General features: G+C 52.1%; 1 protein-coding gene across 1 annotated transcript in view; it reads right to left on the bottom strand.

Annotated features, from left to right (window-relative positions):
* TGME49_294350 (DEAD/DEAH box helicase domain-containing protein) overlaps positions 1-22165 on the bottom strand; it is a gene marked incomplete at its 5' end in the record, with an annotated part of 24019 nt that continues 1854 nt past the window's right edge. The window contains 25 exons of the mRNA XM_002370173.1: positions 1-1065; positions 1584-2123; positions 2640-2926; positions 3740-3894; positions 4893-5094; positions 5633-5774; positions 6427-6662; positions 7131-7359; positions 8021-8224; positions 8484-8796; positions 9554-9720; positions 10662-10826; positions 11452-11637; positions 12358-12477; positions 12972-13160; positions 13701-13805; positions 14691-14825; positions 15514-15802; positions 16104-16387; positions 16823-17180; positions 17898-18013; positions 18383-18860; positions 19246-19370; positions 19717-19843; positions 20175-22005. Of these exons, the coding sequence (XP_002370214.1) occupies positions 964-1065; positions 1584-2123; positions 2640-2926; positions 3740-3894; positions 4893-5094; positions 5633-5774; positions 6427-6662; positions 7131-7359; positions 8021-8224; positions 8484-8796; positions 9554-9720; positions 10662-10826; positions 11452-11637; positions 12358-12477; positions 12972-13160; positions 13701-13805; positions 14691-14825; positions 15514-15802; positions 16104-16387; positions 16823-17180; positions 17898-18013; positions 18383-18860; positions 19246-19370; positions 19717-19843; positions 20175-22005 (7085 nt within the window). The 3' untranslated portion in view covers positions 1-963. The remainder of the gene's footprint in view (positions 1066-1583; positions 2124-2639; positions 2927-3739; positions 3895-4892; positions 5095-5632; positions 5775-6426; positions 6663-7130; positions 7360-8020; positions 8225-8483; positions 8797-9553; positions 9721-10661; positions 10827-11451; positions 11638-12357; positions 12478-12971; positions 13161-13700; positions 13806-14690; positions 14826-15513; positions 15803-16103; positions 16388-16822; positions 17181-17897; positions 18014-18382; positions 18861-19245; positions 19371-19716; positions 19844-20174; positions 22006-22165) is intronic.

Below are 22165 nucleotides of genomic sequence, written 5' to 3' on the forward strand. Positions count from 1 at the left end.
TCTGTGGACGCCTGCGTTGGCGTTTTTGCGGGTCAAGCTTTCTATCTAACCGCAAACGCCAAAGTCAATTTTTTCCGTAGTACTAGGGCCGGAATAAGCATATGCAAGGATATCGCGTCAGTTTTCATTATAATTCTGAAACAAGGCCTGTAACACGAAAGTAGATATATTAACGGATATCGGGATTCCAGCACCAGATCCTCTGAGGCACAACACCTAGTGCCGCCGAACTCTGCCGTTTGTTTCAACCGTGAAAGTGTCTGTAATGGGAGACAGGGAACACGCGTGGCGTCGGCGCTAGGTAAGCCCTGTTTAGCTGGATAGAAGTAACGGTGGAGTGACGGGGCTACTCCGGAAGCAACTCTAGAAACACACGTTGTGGTAATAGAGGGAGGACGTCCTCAGGGTTTCCAGAGATATTTCTTGCTTTCACGTTTTGGCGCTGTCGCTTGTGAGGGCCACCCTGAAAGTCGCTGTTGACTTCATGCGTGCTTAAATGGTCCATGCTGCACTACCACGAAATAGAGGGGGTATCCGTATACCAGTGATACGCCAATACTGCGGAGCCGGCAACATTGAGGTCGCCGTTTTCAGAGACGAACTCAAGGATTTCGAAAGCATCTGGCCCGTCAGTTCCACCATTCGAAAATTTGACATTCTCCTCCCCAGCAGGGAAAGCTGCTTCTTTCAAGCGACAGGTGCAGGTGCTGGCAAAGACTCTCCAGCCTAGAAGCTATCGTTTCCTGCTTCCTTCGTTCCACTCATCGGATAAACGGGTTCTCCCTGTGCGTACAGCAACGAAAAACGGCTGCGGCGGCAAAAAAACGTAACGGGCGTCCACGTCGGTCGGACCAGGGGCTGGAGTGCAGCGAAAAAAGTGGTTTCTGTTGGTTCACTGCTTGGCGTGTCTCTTCGATGACAGTTACGGTGGTGTCCTCGTCGGAAGTGCAAACCTGCTGTTCATTACTTGCTTTCTTTCTCGAAGATTTCGTTCATCGTCTGGTGCAGGCAGGCAATCACTGAGTGCGAGACTGGATTTTTTTCCGCGCACTGAGGCGGGGTACGCTGCAGAGAAACACGGACACACAAAAGACACAAAAAAAACAAGTTGTAGGTCCGCGCCCCGCATTCTCTACGTCTCTCTTCTCTCTCGTTCCACGTATCGCTCGCAACGAAGCTTCCTAAATGTACAACGACATCGGTTCGGCTTCAATATAACAAATGTCCTCAACTGCCTTCCCGTCGTTTGTCCGAGCAAAAGGACCCAGACGACCGTGAATTCGCCTGCAGTTCCTGGATTTCCCACCCACCACAGAATCCATTCCCCGAGGAACGGGTCTCCCACGAAAGTGGCCAGAAAACGCTCCACAGCCCCCAAAGCCGTACTCTGTGCGAGAGCACGTCCAACCAAGTGCGACCGACACTGAGCATCCGCCAGGAAAACCTGGAACACCTTGAAGCGCGATCTCTCTGTCTTGCATGTGTGTGGTCCACACACACCCGCGGAGACCCTTACACCCAGCAGACGCAACGCGCTCCTCTCTCCCGAGCGCCCGCCACATGCGTCCTTGCCTCCTGCCTACCTTGAGATAGAGAAGCGTGTCGACGAAGTTGTGGACTAAAAACCAGATTTTTCCGGGGCTGACTTCGTCGAATCTCGTCACGTGCTTGAAAGTGCCTGTGACGCGAAGATCCATCAAGTACTGATTCTGGTGGCGCACCTTGGCCTTGACTTCCCGCTTGAGCTTCGGATCCCAGTACCGCATCCAGGTGTACGCGCAGGGCAGCTCTGCACTCATCGTCTCCGGGTAGAAGGGCGTGGAGTCGCCCACAGAGTCTTGGAGTTCTGCGAGAGACTTGAAATCCGAGTCAGCGCGGCAGCAAATCGCCGCGAACGGCGAGCGAATCTTGCCTCCGCGAACGCGGCGCTGATAGAGCTGAAAGAACTGCGAGTCTTCCCGGCACACGCACGCGTCCTTCTGCGTCGCGGGCTTCGTGTCTGTCTTCGACTCGCGGGGGAAAGACGCATGCGCAAACGGCAACTCCACTTCCGACGCGCTGGCCTCTCGAGTCGCCAACAGCGTGCTCGCAGCTCGCAAACAACGCACAGCCGTCAGGAACGCCTAGGAAGAAACCAAGGCAGCGAGAAGCATTGAACGGTGACAGTGAGGAAAGTTGACGCGGACTCGCGACAGACGGATGCGTCGTGTGAACACCGGACTTGGGGTGACCGAAAAACCGAGACACCCTGAAGGGCAGCCTTACCGGGGAGACATGGTCCCCGCAGATGGGTGGACGCGAGACCATCCTTCAACAATAGGTACAGGACGGTGCGCAAAACCGGAAGCACACACCCGACAGACGATGGCCAGTCGGCACTCCAAACACCTGACGTTCCTAAGAGGGACGGTGGAGATCTTCTTACACTCTCTGCGAAACGAAACTCCCGAAGCCGTTCGTCGAGTGCACAGTTCCTTTTTTGCGGCCTCCCCACAACATACACACACACGGGCGACGGGACGCGCGTGTTCTGAACAAGTGCCTCTTTCGTTTCCAGACGCGTCTGACAACCTGAGGGCGTCCACCGGTGCTTGTCCCGCGTCGTTGCCGCGAGCGCAGAACGCAGAGACGCTTCTCACCATTTCGTTGTACGCTTGGACGGCCAGTTCGACGTCATCGGGGAGCAAAGCCATGAACGGACGGAACTGAGGAACGTCGCCTGTCTGCTCGGTCGCCACCACAGCGCCCCTCTGGAAACCGACCTCTTGCCGGACGTGCGCCATCGTTCGTTCGTGTCGAAGTTTGTGCCGAAGCAGCTGCCCGGAAGTCACGCTTTGCTGGCAAATGCACGAGGCTAAAAAGTGAAGCAAAAGCGCCTCTCTCGCCTTCTCGCTCTTCAGCTCTGACAGCCGTTCCTCGAGGAGACCTGCACACACAGCAACGGACCAGACAGACAACGAACTGGGAAGGCGAGAAGCACTTGCGGGTCTCCATCCACGCAACACTCGAGATGTACACTTTCAGCTGCGAAGTCGTCTGTACACTTTCAGCTGCTTGGGAGGGAGGAAGCGGGAGGAGGGGCGGGGGCGCCCGCGGGAACGAAGGAGACCCCTGGCTGTGAAAAAGGAGGACTACGAGACGAGCGGTGAAAATGTGGAGTGGGGAAAAGAAACAAATCTTTCGTGTCCTGTGGGGCCTCTCGGTACTGCGAGCAGAAAAGGTGCCGCATCTTGGAGGACATCCGAAAAGAATGAGAGACAACGAAAAGCAAATTGCGTGTAGAGAAGGGAAAGCCGCGAGAAGAATGGCGTGGGAAGTATAAAGCTGTTTTCAGGTTTTTAGAGTGCACACAGAGTCACACAAAACAGCCGGAATCCTGTCGAGGATTTGAACGACGAAAATGATTAGAGCAACCGCCCCGCCGATGGCATTTGCTGTCGAGCACTACACCAAAAAAAAGCTCCTCCTTCCTCTGGCCCACACGATTCCACGTTTGAAATGCTCGTTTCGGACCTCGAAAAATCCCAAGAGAACAAGACAATCAGACAGGGAAAGCGAAGGCGGGAGGGAAGACCTCAAGACCGTAGCGACAACACGGATGACTCTTGGAAGTCACAAAGAAAATGACAAAGACACGCAAGGGAGGAACAGGAGGACGATTTGACAGAAAAGAAGATGAAGAAGGGGAAAGAAAAGAACAGAGAGAAAGGAAGTGGAGAAAGAAGAGAAGCCTGCGAACCTGAGAAGAGAAGGAAATGGAGCAGGAATCCCGCTGTTTCTTGTTGGTAGCTCAACTCCACCATGTGCCCCCACAAGCTGATGCCATGAGAGAAGCCGTCTTCGACGCGGCCGTCATGAAGGAGACCGAGACGCTGCAACAGGTCGGTCATGAACCTGCAAAGATAAGAGAAGCGCATTCTTCCGAAACAGAAGTCGGGAGGGAAGATCAACAGACGAGACGCAAAACAGCGACAGAAGAAAGCTGTAAAAAGCAGCGAACGTCTTCCCAGACAACGAGAGGTCCTCTGCTCTGATTGCGAATGCGCACTTCAACTGAGTGACGATCCAACAACAGAAAACAGTGGAAGTTCGTCTCTCTTCGCAGGGTGGTCGCTCGGAAATCTCCACAACAGACTTTGCATGCACACGCGAGAGAAAGCAAACACGGCGCAGAGGCGACACAATCAGCCACCGAATTTCAGAATCACAGAGGTCCTGCTTCGCGCGTCTCTGCAGGTTCTCCGGGCACTGGCGAGACCGCGCCGTCGGCCCACCAACAGAAGCGCATTAGACTACCGAGACCGACGCGAGGACGGAGACTGCATGCGAGGCTTTGGAAACGATAGGAAATTGTTGATTCCGAAGCGGAGACAAGAACGGAGCATCCACCACGCGTGGACGACCGTGGCGGGGGGGAAGCATGAGTTAGAACAGATGTCGCCTCTGCTCTCAGCTCATTCTCCGGCGCTTTTACGCTTTACAAACACACAGAATGGCCGCCGACTGTGTGCGTTTCTCCAACGGTTCCCCCATTTTTCATCTTAGGAACCGCCACAGGCCTCCGCGCACTCAGAAACGTCTAGGGAATCCTGAAAAGGGGAGTTCCGGCATTTCCTTCCACTTGTACCACGCCTTTCCATTCTCAGTGAAGTAGATATCCCCCTTTAGAAAACCTCTGAACGTGCATCTTTCGCACAGCAGACACCCTCACACCTTCCGCGTTCCCTCCAGGAGTCCCCTCTCCCAGTTCGCCTCTCCGAGCGTAGACTGCTTCGCCGGGCTTGTACCACATAGTGGAAAGCCAAGTCCAGAAGTCGCCTCCCCCCGCGTTCCCCCCCCCCCCGGCACACACATGTGCATTCAGGAGGATGCGTTTTTCGTTGCATGCGCACCTGAATTGGAAGCGAACGTAGAGACGGAGATTCTCCTCGTACGCGACGCTCGGCCGAGTGTTGTCTTTTGACACAGCAAAGAGAGGATAAAGATACAGGCGCAGCAAAGCAGCCTCCCATTGGTCGACCGTCGCCGCGTTCAAAACGTCTCCCTCCACGGCCAGGCGTTCCAGCTGCTCGTGGTAACGCAGGGTTCGCAGAGCTGAGGGGAGTGAAAAAGGAATAAAAGAAAAAGAAAGAGTAAAGGAGCAAACGACGGTGTCACTCGGCTCAATGTTCACAGAGATGCACTCCGGCGGGGGACACAGATGACTTGGGATGTCTACAAAGCGTCTCCTGTCTCTCCCATTTTGAACTCCCATCCTTCTTGCCCTCTTTCCTTCGGGGAGTGTGAGGCAAAACGAGGAATTTGCAACACAAAGTGGTACACAGAAGCCCTCCCGTATCCTCCGCACGACGCTGGCATTAAAATACACAGAAACCTCTGAAGATCCGTCCTCTCACCAGTTCTCTGTTTGGATGCTCAGATCTCTACCCCACATCTCGTCTCAAGATACTTCCATCAAAAGCCATACACAGAAATATACACGCGTCAACCTCGAGCCGTGTATAAAGACAGAAATTCAAATATACGTATATATATATATATATATATATATGGATGGATGTAAACAGATCAATAATGCACAGTTAGAGTTATCTAAGACTACCGAGACAGAAGCTGAGGAAAGAGGACATACTCAGCATGGGAGAGACAGGGAAGTCTCCACCAAAGATCGGGAGGCGAGCTTCAAGGAGGCGATTGATTTTGCTGAACGGAACTTCCCAGAAAAGAATGTAACCTGCCGCATCGTAGCCACGACGCCCAGCACGACCACCCGACTGAAAACAACAAAGGAATAAAAAGGTCTCCATCAGTCGCCGCATCTGCCACAAAACCACGCAAACAGCGCCCTATATATATATATATATTCTCTAAATAGACGTGTATATTCTCTCTCTACTTACATATATATATATATATATTTATATATAAATGTAGGACTCTCTCTCTTTCTATCTGTATAGAGGTGTACAGAAAAAGGAATATATGGAACGTATCATGTGTTTCGAGACAGATTGGTCTGTGTTTCTTTTCAGCGTTGTCGCCACCTCCAGAATTATTTTTGAATAGCTTGCACAGCCAACAAAGTCTGCGCAGAAGCATGGGGCGAAGCACAATTCCTCTCTTTCCTGTTTCTCTCAGGTGCCTTCATGTCTGCTTGTTTCTCTGCTTCACACGCAGCCTCTCTTCATTTCCTCGCTCGCTTCTCTGTTCGCTACCTCTTCCGAAGACCCGCCTTTCTCTGTTACGCCTCCCTGTGTCCAACTGTCTCCTAGGTCGTCGACCTCGATACTGCTCCCGCGCCTCTGTCCTCTCGCTCTGTGTCCCGTCGCTGCATGCAGGGAAGTCCAGTCCATTTCTCCGTGTCTCTGCCCTCCCGTGTTTCCTTCGCTGCATGCAGAACATGCGAACCGCGCGGCTGCGACCTACCTGCTTGAACATGGTGGGCGTCAGCATGAATGAGTCTCCGGCAAAGACGGAGGTTCGGCAAGGCATGTTCATTCCCAGGGCAAGTGCGTTGCTGCAAATGCAGATGCGCAAATACCCGATTCTGTAAAGAATGTCTACTGCCTCTCTAAAGGCCTTTGGCAGGCCGTTGTCGTAGACCCCGATGCCGCGTCGAAGAGCCTCCACCAACAGACGATCTGTCGCCGACACTGCTCGACCTGCACAAACGCATAAACACGCATGCATGCAACCGCGTCATTCCCTCTTCTATACGCGACATGCAAAACATAAACACAGATATATATATATATATATATACATATATATACATATATATATATATACATATATATATATATATATTTACATATACTTGAGGGTAGACATGGAAAGTGTCTCAACGTAGACAACTCTATAGACTGTTGTGAACGTGTATATTGGTCCGTAATGCATCATCACACAAATGTGCATACACGTTTATATCGACAGACATATACGACATCCACATATCCACACACATATTATCAATATATCTCTATGTGTAGATTTGCAATGCTTAGGAGCCGTGTACGATCGACAGGAATAATGTATACCACCAGATCTCTTTTTCTCTCGACGACTGCGTAGCGTTTCAGCGAGAGAAGTCCGTTAAATAGCCTTTTTTGTTACTGATGTGTAAAACGCACGCTTCACGCGTTCAAGAATGTCCTTGATGTCGTCGAAATTCGTTCCCATGGCCTTGAGAGATGCGAAAGAGAATTCAGGATCGATTTCTTCGGCGATGTCGATGGGAGGCGGCGGCAGACCTTCGTCCTCGAGAGATCCGGTCTCGTTCTTCCCCAGCCCCTGAGCCTCTCGCTGCTGCCACGATAAGCCGCGCATCTTCTCCTCCATTTCTCTCTGAGCCAGTGCTGCCTGAAAACAAAGAAAACAAAGAAAACAAAGAAACGTCTTGAATAATATGCATGCGCGTGTGAAAAAACACGCAACTCGCCGCTTCGCGCGCACAAAGAAAGGAGATGTCCGCTGAGACGCAAGGACCCAAGAGACACGAGCAGCTGCACTGTCTCTTCGTTTTCGAGGAACTGGAGAGCGAAACGGACAGATGCAAGCGCAAGTTTCCGATCTCGATGACTCGAAAATGGTACAGAAGTCCTGACACAGAAACGACTTTCGAAGAGTTCGCTGCGCACGGAGACAGAGAAACCGACAAGAAGAGACATGGACCTGGGTCCGGCTCATCCTCCACCATGTCCTGTTGGACAACGCCCCGCCATGCCCACTCTACACACAAATCTAGACACACTAACACTCATGTGAACATACAAATCAAATGCACCTATATACATATATATACATATACATATATATACATATATATATATATATATGTGAACATGATGCATCCGTAAATGAATGCATGCATCAGGATCTGGAGACCAATTGGAACGCGACAAGGTGAGGAGGAAGGTGAGTTGGAGGTGAGTAGAGAAGCGGATCGGATCGAGGTTGGGCGGAGCGGCGAGGCGCCGTCGAAACGTCATCAGAAAAGGAAGGGTGGGGTTCTTTGGCGGACCTGATACTGCTCCATGCGCTTTTTGTTGGCAAGACGCGTGCGGTAGGCAGCCTCCTCGGTCCCGTAGTACTTATCACGCTGAAGTTGCTGCAGGCGCTTCGTCATGGACAACACCATTTGACGAATTTCCTGACGGTGGAAGTTGAAGATCAGACAGGGGAGCAACTCTGCGGCGTCCAGCTGCCGGCAGAGCGCGATCAGGTTCTGCGAAGACAAGCGGTCAGGGAAAACGAGGCGAGATGAAGCGAAGCAGAAACAAAAACACATGCAAGAAACCCCAGAATGGAGAGCAGAACGCGAAGGAGAAAGAGAAGAGGGGAGAGAAGACTGAGGACAAGGATACGAAGAACGAGACCAAGACTGAGAAGATGACACAGGAGCAAACAGGAAGGAAGAGGAACAGAAGAAACCTCCGCATCCATGCGAGTGCACCTCAATCCCCCTTTCGGCCCCACTGACGGACATCGGCATCGAGGTACGCTTTCCAGAATTCTGTCTGCTCCATCACCGTCTCGAGGTAGTTTGACTTTTCGTCTTGTGCTTCCGTCGCCTTCTCGCTCTCCACCTTCTTCGCCGCAGCCTTGCCGGCTGCGAGCGCCTTTGCGACGGCACCGGCCATGGGTGTTTCTACGTTTTCAAAGAAAGTCAGTTCTCTTGTCCACGCGGTAGCTGGATCGTCTTGCAGCGCTTGCTGGAATTCGGCGAACTGGGCGGCCGTCATTTCTTCGCTCTGCACCAAGTCCACCAGCGCTTCGCGCATCGTGTTCCAGTACCACCTGAAGAAACGAACGCAGCGAGGAATGTGCAGGAACAAAGAAAACTGGTCCACAAGAGACACAGAAAAGAGAACACGATTTCGGAAAGACCTGCAGCAACGGAGAAAACGATTTCGTTTCCTTTCTGCTTCACGGCGGTGAGTGTTTCAGTCGAACGAGGTACGCCGAGACTCGAAATGACGTCCAGCAAACGTAAAGAGGGGAAACGCGAAAGCAGCAAAACATGAGTCGCAGAAAAAAGAACGTTACGTAACACCAATACCCATGACCTACGAGGAAGAACGCAGATAAATCGACAGTGTCCTTTCTCCTGTTCTCCCCCTGCTTGCTCCCCTTTCGTCTCCCCTAGTTCCGCCTCTTCTCTCTTGTGCTTCCGTTCTTCTCTCTCCTGTTCTCGCGAATTTAGGTTCGACTATTTCTGTTTGCATCGTATCCGGCAACGACGTTTGCGCCACCCCCCTCCACCCCCCCGTGGTACTCGCGTTTCTCTCTAGATTTCCTTCTGCACTTTCTCCTACGCTCCTCTTCGTTCCCTGCGCTCTCCCATCCCGAAAAGGACCGCTTGACACAGCTGGAAGTGTGGAGGTCAAATGAGTTGAGCTTGACACATGGACGTCTGTCGCCAGTCGTATTGACAGCGAGAGAAACTCCTCCTCCGTTGCGAAGTCCATGCGTATATACAGTGAGTGAGTCTCCGTGCATGCCGTACTTTGAACGGCGTTTCACAGTGTTTCTTCAGTGTTGAAAAACCACGCACCTGTACTGTTTCTTCGTGATTGCAGAGCACCCCTCGAAGTAGAATTCCGGGAAAAAGTGCCGCGAGAAAGGATGCTTTTCTCCGAGCAAAGAAGAAACAAAAAGGTAGACACTCAACCCATCGTTAGGCGGGACGTAGAAGTCGCTAGCCAGACCACCGAGCTTTACCTGAGAAAGAAATAAAAATGGAAGAACACAGTGAACAAAACAAGCGTCCAATACCATGACGTTCAACGGAGAATGCGCGTTGAGAAAAGAAGACGACGCCAAGGAGAGAACGGTCAAGGACTACGCAGCCGACGGCATTCGAGAGACAGCAGAGAGCTCCAGAGAGCGGATGTAGGATCTTGTCGAAACGCGAAGAAACGGCAAGGGAGAAGTGACTTCCTGCCTCAAGCCGCCACAGAACGCGAACTGTTTTCAACACTGGAAGAAGCTGTTTCCTGCGTCGCCCAACGATTTCTCAGAGGCCGCGGGTCTGCGCCCGCAACGCTCCACACTCGAGCTGCGAGGCCCTCTCTTTTAAACAGGAAACGGAGTTTTTCGAGACATAAAAGCAGTTGATTATCCAGATTCCAATTTCATATAAACGAAAATGAACGAACAGCCACTCCCTCACAAACACCATTCTCCCACAACCTACACACATTTGTACGATACACGAAATGACGCACTTCCACATGGACACAGAAATAGAGATCAATCACTTATCTCTCTCTGTGTGTCAAACATCTACCTATGCATTCAAATACGTCGACACAGAGATTTGGATATACAAATTCAAGTATATATCTATACGCATGTAAAGTACGCATGTCCCCGTGTGTTCAAACATACAAAAAAAAGCATACATATCTTCACACATACAACTACAGATATATATATATATATATATATATCCATACTGCCGAAGGACTTGTGCAAGTGAAGTCGGATAAGTGTGTACATGTGCGTGTCTTTGCCGACATCTCTCTTGACAAGACACTGGCTGAGAAGGAGATGCGTTGCGAACTGTTGCGCGTATGATGGCGATCAGGCCCGTGAGGTATTTGTGAAAAGAAACAAAAAGGTAAAACCAAGATGCGGAGGAAGCCATCTTGTTCTCTCACCTTGTCGTAGTGAACCGAACAAACAGGGTTGAGAGGCAACAGCTTTTTCTCGTGGTAAAGAACCATGTGAAGATCGGAGAAACGCTCTTTGTAGTCGATGTGCGTAATCGGAGTGCTAGGATTCGCCGAACGCATCCAGTGCAAAAAGGAATCCGGATTCCCCACCTAAAATCATGCACGCAATCAATTACGCACATGTACACACAGTGCTATATATATATATATATATACGTTTTTAAATCAATACTATATTTAAACATGAATATACGACACGCGTACATGACATATATATATATATATATATATGCATGAATACATGCACATGTTTGTGTTTATCTGCGGGTAAGACAGCAGCGCGATGTGTCAGATTGAGCTGTGCAGAGAGACATTGCATGTTCTTTCAGCGTCACCCGGCACAGTTCCTGTGGTCGTCTCTCTTTCTCTCGATTTCAGGATCAGCGCTCCACTCTGACAGGCTCCTCGACCGTCCTGACTGAACCCATCGCTACGCATCTCCGTATATCTATCTATATACATAAACATATATACATATATATATATATACATATATATATATACGCAAAACCAAATCCCTGTATCAATTTACAAGCACATACAAACACGTGTATACATCCGTATATGATATTATTTGGAGATATGTACAGGTGCGGCTGCAGGAGTGTGAGAAGTCGGTCGTTCACCGGCTTTGAAAGACCTGCACTTGTATGGAAGAAGCGCTTGGAAGCAGCTGAGTGCAGACTCGACTCGATGTTTTTTTGAGACAGTTTACCGTCGCAGACATTGCCAAGAAAGGGCAGGGCAACAGCTTGATCAGTCGCTCCCACTGAGAGCCTCCTTCTTCTTCGCTGATGCAGTGGATCTCATCCAAGATCACATAACGCAGATTCAAATTCCAGCGCGCAAACGCGCCACTCATTAGGAGCATCTCCAGAATGTGCGGCAGAGTCACGATAACCTGCAAGACAAACGCGCGTACGAAGAACGAGACACAGACACACGCGCCTCCTGAAAAGAACTGGAGTCAAGCACCCCACCACCCCAGCCTTTCATGCACTCGACAGCCTCCAAGCAAGTTCTTCGCTCTCCACAAAATCCAGAAAACACTCTCTCAAAACATATATACAAATATATATATATAAACATATAAATATATATATATATATGTATATATACATCTATAAATATGGATATATGTAGAAACGAAGGCAGGCATGCCTATATATCCTTGTCTATCTATATGTATATATATACATACACATATATATATATATAATATATATATGGAATATGGTAAATAATTACATTCATGCAGATGACTTCATTCATTCTTGCGTTTGCGGGTCTTGTCGATCGTCACTGGTTTGCGATGTGAGACTCTTTATTACCGACGCCTCTCAAGCAGGTCATCGGGCAGACGCAGGCTGCGTGCCGGGGAGAAACAACTGCCTGCCATGTTGAGAAATGACACCCGGAGAGAGGGAGAGAAGGAACGGACGGTAAACAGACGGAGAACGAAGAATCACGACAGAGAAGAAAGACGCCTAGAGAAGGGAGAACGGCGGGGAGAAAGAGAGAAAGAGAGAAAGAGAGAAAGAGAGAAAGAGAGAAAGAGAAAGAACACTGGAGAAAGAGACAAAACTCGAAGAGGTGTCGAGAGAAAGGAGCGACGCCTCACCTGGGCATTGAGGGGAGGCTCTGAGTTCTGGCGCTCAACGAAGTTGGCAGCGAGGTATTTTCGCGATCCACTTGCCGCATAAGTTTTGCTTGAAAAGCGTCCGTGGACTTCTGCGTAAACCTGCACAAGAAACACACGCGCTCGGAAAAAAGCCACAGAAACCTCCGACTTCTGCAAAAGACATCTCAATCAAACAACTATCCATATATATATATATATACATAGACATACACTTTTTTCAATCATATATATGCATGTATAAGTATTTATGTATGTTTATGTATAGAGATTGATGCGGGTATGGCTGTACAAATAAATTTGCATAAATCCCTTGGAAAATGCATACACACATTCATGTGGATATATGTATATGCTTCGATACATTCCGAGAGACAAACATGCATATATAAATACATCCATGTGTTTATACATGTATGTACAGAGACAGACACGTAGACACAATCATTTAGAATGTACACAATCTCCGACACATTCCACGGTAACACGCATGTGTAGATATACATATACATATACATATATATATATACATATATATATATATACATATATATATACATATAAATGTATATATATGTATTTATATATTGCAGTACCTGGTCAGCCAGAGCTTTGCTAGGAGAGACGTAGACGATGACGGCGTCGTTATCGATAGCCTTTTCGCCTCTCAACGGACAGCGGAGGACGAGCTCCATGGCGTAAAAGCAAATGAACGTTTTTCCACTAGATGTGGGCGCTGTGACGAAGACGCTTTCGCGCCGGTCGATCAGATCCAGCAGACGCACCTGCATGCAATAAGAGCCATTGATTCTCCTGGGTCTCGTCTGCAGACACGTTCTTGCCTGGACTGTGTCCTGTGCTTCAGAAACAAGACCGTATCTAGACCGGCTTCTTCATCGGCGTCGGAGCGTTGCTCAGTCGCCATCGCCTTCGATTTGACTAGCTAGTTCGTCTCCTTTTGACAGAGAAGGCACCGATTTTTACTGAGAAGAGGGTCGCTTCCTCTGACGGAAAACGGGAGGAAAAGCACTCCCCAAAATGCAACATCATCAAACAGACGCTTTCGCGCAAGCACGGATCTCGTTTCGGAAAAAAGAATTGACACCGACACAGCAAGAGAAACAAAAAACATGGAGAGCATGCGATGAGGTCATACAAAACAAGAGACGGAGAGGGCGACACTGAGGACCTGCACTGTGTGTCTCTCTGCGTTCTTTGTCAAAGTCCATTTACGGACAAGTCTTCTGGAACCAAGTCATTTCTGTATTTTGAATGCACTAAAAATGTGGAGCTTTGTATATAGAAAAAACGTGTGAGTCACCTACTTGCCAGTAATCAGGAGTGAACAGAACTCGAGGATCCTTCTTCGTCCGCGAGCCTGTCGTTCTCTGGAAATCTCCGCCCATGAAGCGAAGCTGCACTTGCGCCTCCTGAACAGACATCCCGGGAATCCATCACGAACTCTCAAAAAGATGTCTCAAAAAACGCAATGGAAGCTGCCCGTATCTCGCGCAGAAAAAGAGCTGCACAAGGAAACATTCACGAAAGATGAATATATATACATATATATATATACATATATATATATATATATGCAATTGTGTATAAATACACAGGTACGCAGGTAAAAATCGAGAGCGGGTCATGAATATGAAAACATGGGCAGCGGTCCATCTGTTTCAATGAACAATGGAGAAAAAGCAGGAGCACAGATGCGAGGTACGCAGATGATTAAAATAAAACGATCACAAAGGTAGATGGCCGGCAGAAGAGAGACAAGTGAGGGCCGGGCAGATGATTGAAAAACAGAATTACTGTGAGGACATACGCCATACAAAATACGAAATACTGTGACCAATCGACGATAGAACAAGTGAAGATGCTATGATCAATGCAACATGGAAAAACAGAACACACTGTGTGTGTGTGTCTGCCCACCTGTGTCGACAGGCATGCAAATTTTCTTTCTTTGCGGCATCCAGATCAACTGCGAGGAAGCGTGTACGCGGATATGCTCTCAAGTCAGGCGCGCGGAGAACAAGACGACCACAGAAAACAAGCAAACGCGACGGCGCGAGCAGAAAGAAAAGAACGCAATCGTTGTCCCCAGACAATGAACAGTGACGGGAAGAGAGAGACAAAGTAGTAGTAGATGAGAGTAAGAAATGGAGGGTACGAACTCGAGAGAAAGGAACAGAGAGGTAGAAATAGAGAGTGACAAACAGCGAGATAGAAAAAAAGCGAGGGCGAGCAAGGTGGAAGGCAATATAGACTGCGACAGGAAGACGTTCGTGTCTTGAAAAGGCTCTTCTTACATATCCTTTCTTTACTCGGAAGTCGTTGAGTGCAGCGCGAGCGACGCGATGGACATCCAGCGCTGCAAGTCGTTCGTTTCTCGCTTTGCTGCTGGCGTTCCCGGCTTTGCCGCCTTGCTTCGCATCTGCCCTGTCCTGCAATAACAGGCAACAATGCCAGCTTCGCACGCCGTCATTTCTCGACTGTATAGACACCTTACACACACGAAGAGCTCCTGATCCCCCCTCCCATCACGCTCCAACGGGACTCTGCATGACATGGCGATCTACAGCGGCACCTATCGTTCTCCACAAAGCCTTCAAAAGCAGCTTCTTCCGGATGCGCTTGTCCTTAAATGGCACAACGGTAAATAACTGCATCATGGACGACACACACATGTTCACCTAGACAGCATCCCTCGCATGTATGCATTTGAATATTGTTCTCATAATTCTGTGTTTAGTTATGTGATTAACCTTGTATACACATGAATATTAATCTTCAATCGAGAAATATCTATTTATGTTGATGTGAGTAACCATACATATATATATATATATATATATAATTGACGAACTGCACACGGCAGCATGTGCAGACGAATTGAGTCTCGGTCTGCCTCTACTTGCGTAAAGACGGTTTCGAGGCAAAGACTCTCAAGTTTCCTGTCTTGCCAACAGAACTCCAACCCACTCGGACACTCGAAATCTGTCCTTCGCCGCATGCGCCCCAGAAACAAAGGTTCACTGCATGCAGCAGCGAAACGCGCCGTCCCTCTGGGGTGTGCATCTGAGAGTGCTGAGTCGGTGTAAGCGTCTTTGTCCAGGATGCTAACGTGCATACCTTTCCTTTCTTTTCCTTGGTTTTCCCCGGCTTTCCACTGCCGGCGAGAAGCATCTGTTGCTCTGCCTTTTCTGCTTCTTGCTCCTTCTGTGCATCCAGATACGCGAGACGCGCTTCCTTCCACTCTTCGAAGAGGCGCTCCGCTGCCTGGCAGAAGCCGAGCGACAGAAGGGATTTCTGAATCTCCTCGATGTCCTTCCCCTCCAGTTCTCCTTTGAACATGCGGAACGCTTCGATGTTGATTCGGAACACCGCGTTGAACAGCTTCTGCATCTCCGCAAAGTGCGCTCTGCATGCCCACAAAAAACGAAGAAACGGAGCTCGCGAGGTCCACTCCACACATGCACGCATGCTTCCCAGAGACTGGGCACCACGAAGGCGAGAAAACGAGAAGAGAGACGCTCGGATCCGCGGCTCTCCGAAACGGAAACCTAGCCAGTATCAGGTCGCTCTGTCGACCTGGAGAAACGGATGCAGTATACAACTCGTTACACCTCTGCAGGCAGAAAGGAAGATAAATCTGGAACAGCGGACATGCGAACCTCCACATACAACACTCTCTGTGAAGCCTCAACTGTTGGGTGGCTCACTTGGAGTCGACGCATTCTTTGTTGAAGCCGGCGAAGGCGTCGGACGCCAGCTTCTGCACTTTCATGATGAAACTTCTTTGTGCATCGCGCATCTTGAGGAGCTGCGTGACGTACGGAAAACCGAGAATCAGCGACATGCGCCGACTCGGCCCCACCAGTACGTCCAGCAGCAGCGCCAGGAGATTCGCCGCGCTCAGGCTGTACGTACAGCCGGCGTAGGCGAACGAAGACTGCAGCGTCGCGCGACATGACAGCACGTTGTACTCTGCGCACAGAGCCTCCAGCTGGCGAAAAAAACACACACGGACATCTTCGTCACTCCTTGGAGAAAGGAAGAGAAAACAGAAAAGAGCAGTGCGGGGAAGGAAACAAGACGACAGAAGAGCGGACGACGACGAGGCTTCAAAAAGCAGGAGCGCGCTCAACACCGCATTCGAGAAGCAGAAGCACGATGGGAGTGTAGGATGGTGCATGCGACAACAGTCTCGTTCGCAGTCTGCGGGGTATTTTTAAGACGGAAAAAGGGATTCCATAAGGACAGTGTCCTTGTGTATGGCGATCTCGAGAAACAGTCGAAGACACCAGTCGAATCAGAGCATTCCAGCAAAGGATGGAACGAGGCCGAACACTCGACGACAGACAACAGACCGAGCGGCCCCCAGCAGGTTCTACGCGCCGCGCATGCAGCTTTTTTTGCATGCGATTCGTTTGAGACGAACCCGTTTCTCGAGGTCAGCGAGCCGTTCCGCGTCCAGGTTTTGGACCTTCTTCTGCTGGATGCCTGCGTTTTTCATGCGAATCAAATCGGCCTTCTTCAGCGGTTTTGCATCCTCCTTGCCGGCCTTCGCTGCACTCGCCTTCTTCTCCTTCTTCTCCTTCTCGCTCTTCTTCCCCTTCTCGTTCTTCTTCCCCTCCTGCGCCGCCGCGCGCTCCGCCTCCTCCCGACGCAGCTGCTCCTCTTCGTCGAGCTTGATCCACGGATGGCTCTCGTCGTACGCCCCCGAAATCGGCAAGTGCAGAGGGTACGGACACAAACTCTTTGCCTTGCGACGAATGGTCACCTGCAGCTGCTGCTTTCTGAAAAAGAACGTTTTCGCGGAAGGCGAAGCACAACGAAACAGCGAAACGAATCACCCCAGACGCCGTTCGGCCGCTAGGACGCCGCCTGCCTCTCTCGCGGGGTCCACCTCTCAAGGTTTGGGGGAAATGGGGGGGTGTACGAATAGTTGAACGCGCAGGAAGAGGCGAAGCCGGAGACATGTGAGGAGACATGTGGAAGGCGCAGTTGTTTCGACAACTTGGCAACGGCGCCTTGTTCGTCGACGGAAACGAGCACCTATGGAGAGAGGCATCCTCGACTCAGCGCCTCAAAGTGTCATCCCCGGAAAACCAGGTTCTATCGGCACAGGGGATGCAACTCGAGTGTCTCTACAGCTTCACATGTAGCGCATGGCGAAGTTGAGTTTCCACTCTGCGCTTCACGGAGAAAACGTTGGTCAACATGCACCATATGTGCGAAACGAGAACGAGACGCCCGAGAACAAAAGCGGAGGTTGTCGCATGACACACATCCGCGCGGGAACAGCGCATCCATCCCGGTGTCCGGATACCTGAGCCTTTCATCAGGAGGGCAATGGACTCGACTGGCTGCGTCACCACCAGAGCGCGCCATCAAAGAAGAGACTGAACGCCACGGAGACTCGCGAAAAGCGGTGGTGTGCGATGACAAGCAATGCGTCAACGTTGCCAGCCTCGCGGTCTCTCCCTCCCCGCAGTCTGCCTTTCCTGCCTTACCGTTTACGCTCCAGCATGTCGAGATGCTTCCTCTTCTGTTCGCCGTTCATGTGTTCCATCTTCTGGAGTTCGCGCTCCGGCGGCGTGTACTCCTGGCTGTTTAGGTAGCACATTTGCTGCAGAAAAAAGAGACTCGACATTTCGAGAATTGAGAAGGCAGGCAAACCCCCCTCGCACCCAGACGTCAGGCGCCAGAGCGAGGGAACGGAAGGAAACACGGAGACCGCGCAAGTGACCCAAACTTCAGCGAGAGAAAAGCGAGACTGAACACAGAGAGAGACACAGAAGTGAGCTGAAAACGGGGGGGGAGGGGGGGGGAGAGGGGCATGGCAGGCCTGAGAACGGTAAAGCGAAGGAGATCTGGAGCGTCTACGCAGACAGAGAAGAGCGGGAGAACATCGAAGAAAGAAGGCAGTCTTCCGCGGAGGAGACGAATCACGACAAACGACAAACGCCTCTTTCTCTCGTTTCCTCCGAGCCCATACCAGCTTTGCAAAGTCGAGAGCTCCGTCGGGAGAGGATTCGACGAACGTGTCGTTCGCAGCTTCTTCGACGCGGTCAATCAGTTCTTCTCGGTCTTTGTCGCTGTCTTCCTCTGTGCTCTCTTCTTCTTCTCTGCAAATCTGCATCTCTTGTCTGCGGAGCGCCGCGGAGTTCTCGAGCGAGGTCACCGGCGCATGTGGTAACGCACCTTCAGGCCCCGCCGCCCGGAACTTCCTCAGAAAACTGTTGTGGAGGGTGAGGAGGTGGGCGGAAGGCTCCGTCTCCTCGCCTTCCTCTGGCACATCCGCGAGAGGAAGCTGCAGAGCCTCCAACTGAGACGCGAGCGGCTGCAAGTCGATGGGGAAGAGCGGCTGAAGAAACAGCGAAGCCTGCGCGCCCTCAGAGACGACGGCTTGCCAACAGCCGTCCAACCTCTCTAGACCCGCCGGTGTGACGCCAAAGAACGACGCCGGCAAGTTCCTGAGCAAGCAGCCGCACAACGGAGGCCAGTGGAGACTCGGCAGAGAAAAGGTGAGAAAAGGAGACGCCCGCGGAGAGACAAGACGAGGTACGTAGACAGTGAACCCGAGGACAGACACGCGGAGGCGCGCCGAGAGAAGGTGGGCAGCGAAGAGTGAGGCGCCAGGGGAAAGGGGGATGTGAAGGTGCAGGAAAAGCGGCGGCCCTGGGAGCGTGCGAGAGAAGAAGAGAAAGGCGAGAAGAGAAAGGAGAGAAGAGAAAGGAGAGAAGAAGTCCAGAGACACAGGACGAGGAGCGGAGAACAGAAGACACACGACGAGACTGGAGCAGACGGAAGCAGCAGGGGTGTGATCAGCGGAGATTCATCTCGCAGGTCGGTGCCTACCAGTTCGCGGACGTCCGCGCAAAGTCGCAGGCATGCGCCATCACGGTGAAGAAGAGTTTCCCGTCGAAGAAGTCCGCGACCTGCTCAGGAATCAAAACGGACTTCTGCAGCTCCTCTGCGACCTCCTGAGGCGCACCGAGAGAACAGCAGACGAGAGAGTTGCAGGTGAGGCCGGACAACCTCGCTGACGGCGCGGCTTGTTTCCGTGCAGAGACGAAGGGAAGGACGAGGACAGGCGCGTTACCACTCGACAGAAGCGAGAAGATCACTTGTGCGAGACGAAGACGCAGGGCGACTAGGGGACATGCAGAGAAAAAGGGAGAGCAGGCTCGGGGCAGGAGAACGGCGAGAGCAGACGAGACACGCGTCGCATGCAGAGGCTGAGACCGTCAACACAGCATGCGGCTTTCAGGCGACCGCGAAGCTGGAGAAGACGCGTGTGTACAGACAGACGACAAACCACCTGCTCACCGCCGACGAGGTGTACAGAGACCGGAGCTGCCGCAGCGTCTTCGTTGCCTCGGTGGTGTAGAGCTTCAGAGGCGCGTAGAGATACTCGGTGATGAAAGGAGCCTTCGAAGACACAGTGTAGTGACTCCTGAACAGAGGCACAGGAAGCAGACGGGGGTCGCAGTCCTGGTTGGCCCTGTCTCCTCTTCCGCGCGTTCCGAGACCCGGCGCGAGACCCCCACTGGAAAGGACTTCGAAAACTCAACATGGTGGCAGCATTGAAGCAGACGGATCGAAGCAGACAGCTGAGCTCAGAGCAGCGGGCAGAACGGATCCTCTCGATTTCCTCCGGCATTGACACATCTGTATATCTTACAGCATCTCTTCTCCCCTTCACGTTCTTTCGTTCGTCTCTCCCGTCCTCTCTGTCACCCCTCCTCGCTGGCTGCTCTGCGCCGTTGGCGGGTGCCTCTTCCTACCTTTCGCGGATGGAGAGCTCGCCCATGACTGTCGCCGTCATGAAGAGCACTTTGCCGACGGCCAGGAACTGTTTGATTTGTTCCTGACCTTCGTCTTCTCCGTCATCCTCTGCGGCTTCCTCCTCTTCGGCGATGGCGCGCAGGAAGACGCAGAACTTCTCCGCGAGGAGATGTCTGAGGCCGCCGGCGCCGCCAGTGCCGCCAACGCCCTTGCCGATCTTCTTCACTTCCTCGAGGAGTTGCGCCTCTTCTTCCTTCTCCTTCTCAACCTCTTCCTCTTCCCTTTCCGGCAGCAGCAGGTCTCTGTACACCTCGAGAGCGCGGAGCATGAGCTCTCGAGCGTGGAACTCCTCGATGGCCTCGAGCGGCTCGTTCGCGGCCATATCGGACTCCACCCCTGCCAGCAGCGCTCTGTCCTCGGCCTCGGCGGCCTCCCTGCGGCGGTCTTCGTCTGCCCTCCGTCTCCGCTCCAACTGCACCCAGAGAGCGCCGGCGACGGTCGGGGCGATGGCCAGACAGTACGCCTTCGTCTTCTTGTACACGGAGTTGTGCATGAGCGCCACATGAAGGTTTCTGGAGAGCGACGCAAGCATCAGAGACTGGAGGAGGTACGAGATCCACGCGCGGCCTCGCTGCTGAACGTTCTTCTTCGCCTCCTCCTGCAGCGTGATCACCTCCGTCGGCAAGCCTGCCGGGAGGTTCCACAGCGCCTGCCGCGCACTCTGTCCCCCTTCAGCTTCTTCCTCTTCTTCCTCCTCTTCGTCTTCGTCCTCTGCTTCGCCAGTCTCCTCCGGCGAGAAGTGGATGTCGTCGATGAGGAGGAAAGTCGGGTGTTTGCGCTTCATGAGGCTGCGCCAGTCGTCCGAGAACCAGTCGTCGACGACGGTGAAGTCGACCTTCATCACGGACAAGTAGAGGAGGAGCTGCTCGCGAATCAGGAGGAACATCGAAGGAACGGCGTCGCGGGAGTCTCCGCCGACAACCACGTCCTCGAAGACGCGGAAGAACACGAGGTGGAGAATGGCGCCAGCGGAGATGAGCGACAGAAGCTGCTTCTCGATCAGGTGCATGTACAGCAAGGGCTGGATGCCTTGTTCGACGTCGAAGTCGACGTAATTCTTCCGTAGCAAATGAAGAATCAGAGAGTCACCATGGACGAAAAACAAGTAGCTCCCGCCCAGCTCCGTCATCACTTCTCCGCGGGTCTGCGGCAGTAACGCCGCCCACCAACTCAACATTCGCAGCGGCGCCTCAAGTTCATCTTCCGCCACCATGCTCACGGCCGCGACACCTTCAGCGTAGAACTCCTCGTCTCCGACCGCTCCGTCGCCGCGACCCCCTCCGGCGCCTTTCCCTTCAGCGCCTCCCTCCCGGAAGTCCTCTTTGTCCTTCTCGCCTGCGGCATCTGTCACGGCGCCGACGTCCACCTTACTGGCTACGCGGCCTTCGTGTTCGTCCGCGAGGAGCTGCTCCTTCGTCGGCTTGGGCGTTGCCGCCAGCGAGGCCGAGCTGTCGAGCGACATGAGCTGATCGCTCACGCGGCGTCCGAAGCGGCTCGGCCCGTCTGAGTCCCTCATCGTTCTCTGGGGTGAAGTTCGCGCAAAAACGCAAGCCGCGGGCGCAGCGGAGACTCGAGGACCACGGAGTGCGACAAAAGCAAGGCACTGGGGCGAGGAGAGACTCGCGGCAGCGGCAGGCGAGGAAACAGGCGATGCAAGCGACCGTCGGGGAGTGAGGTCTCGCAAGGAAGAGAAGTACGGGAGAGAGCCGGGGAACGCGAGGGAGGAGGCGGTGCACAAGACAAGGCGGAGAAGAGGGCGGCAGGAAGGACCTGAAGAAGAGAAGCGAGGAATCACCAGGGGCAAGGGGGAGAGGGGCAGGTGGGGGGCGGGAGATGTGACGCAGCGGAGAAAAGGAGAACGACGAAGAGAGAGAGGCCCAAAAAGAGGAGAGAGACAGGGAAAAGCGAGAGGGGTGTTCGAGGTAGGGAA

Source organism: Toxoplasma gondii, chromosome Ia, assembly GCF_000006565.2.
Source record: "Toxoplasma gondii ME49 chromosome Ia, whole genome shotgun sequence".
NCBI lineage: Eukaryota > Apicomplexa > Conoidasida > Eucoccidiorida > Sarcocystidae > Toxoplasma > Toxoplasma gondii.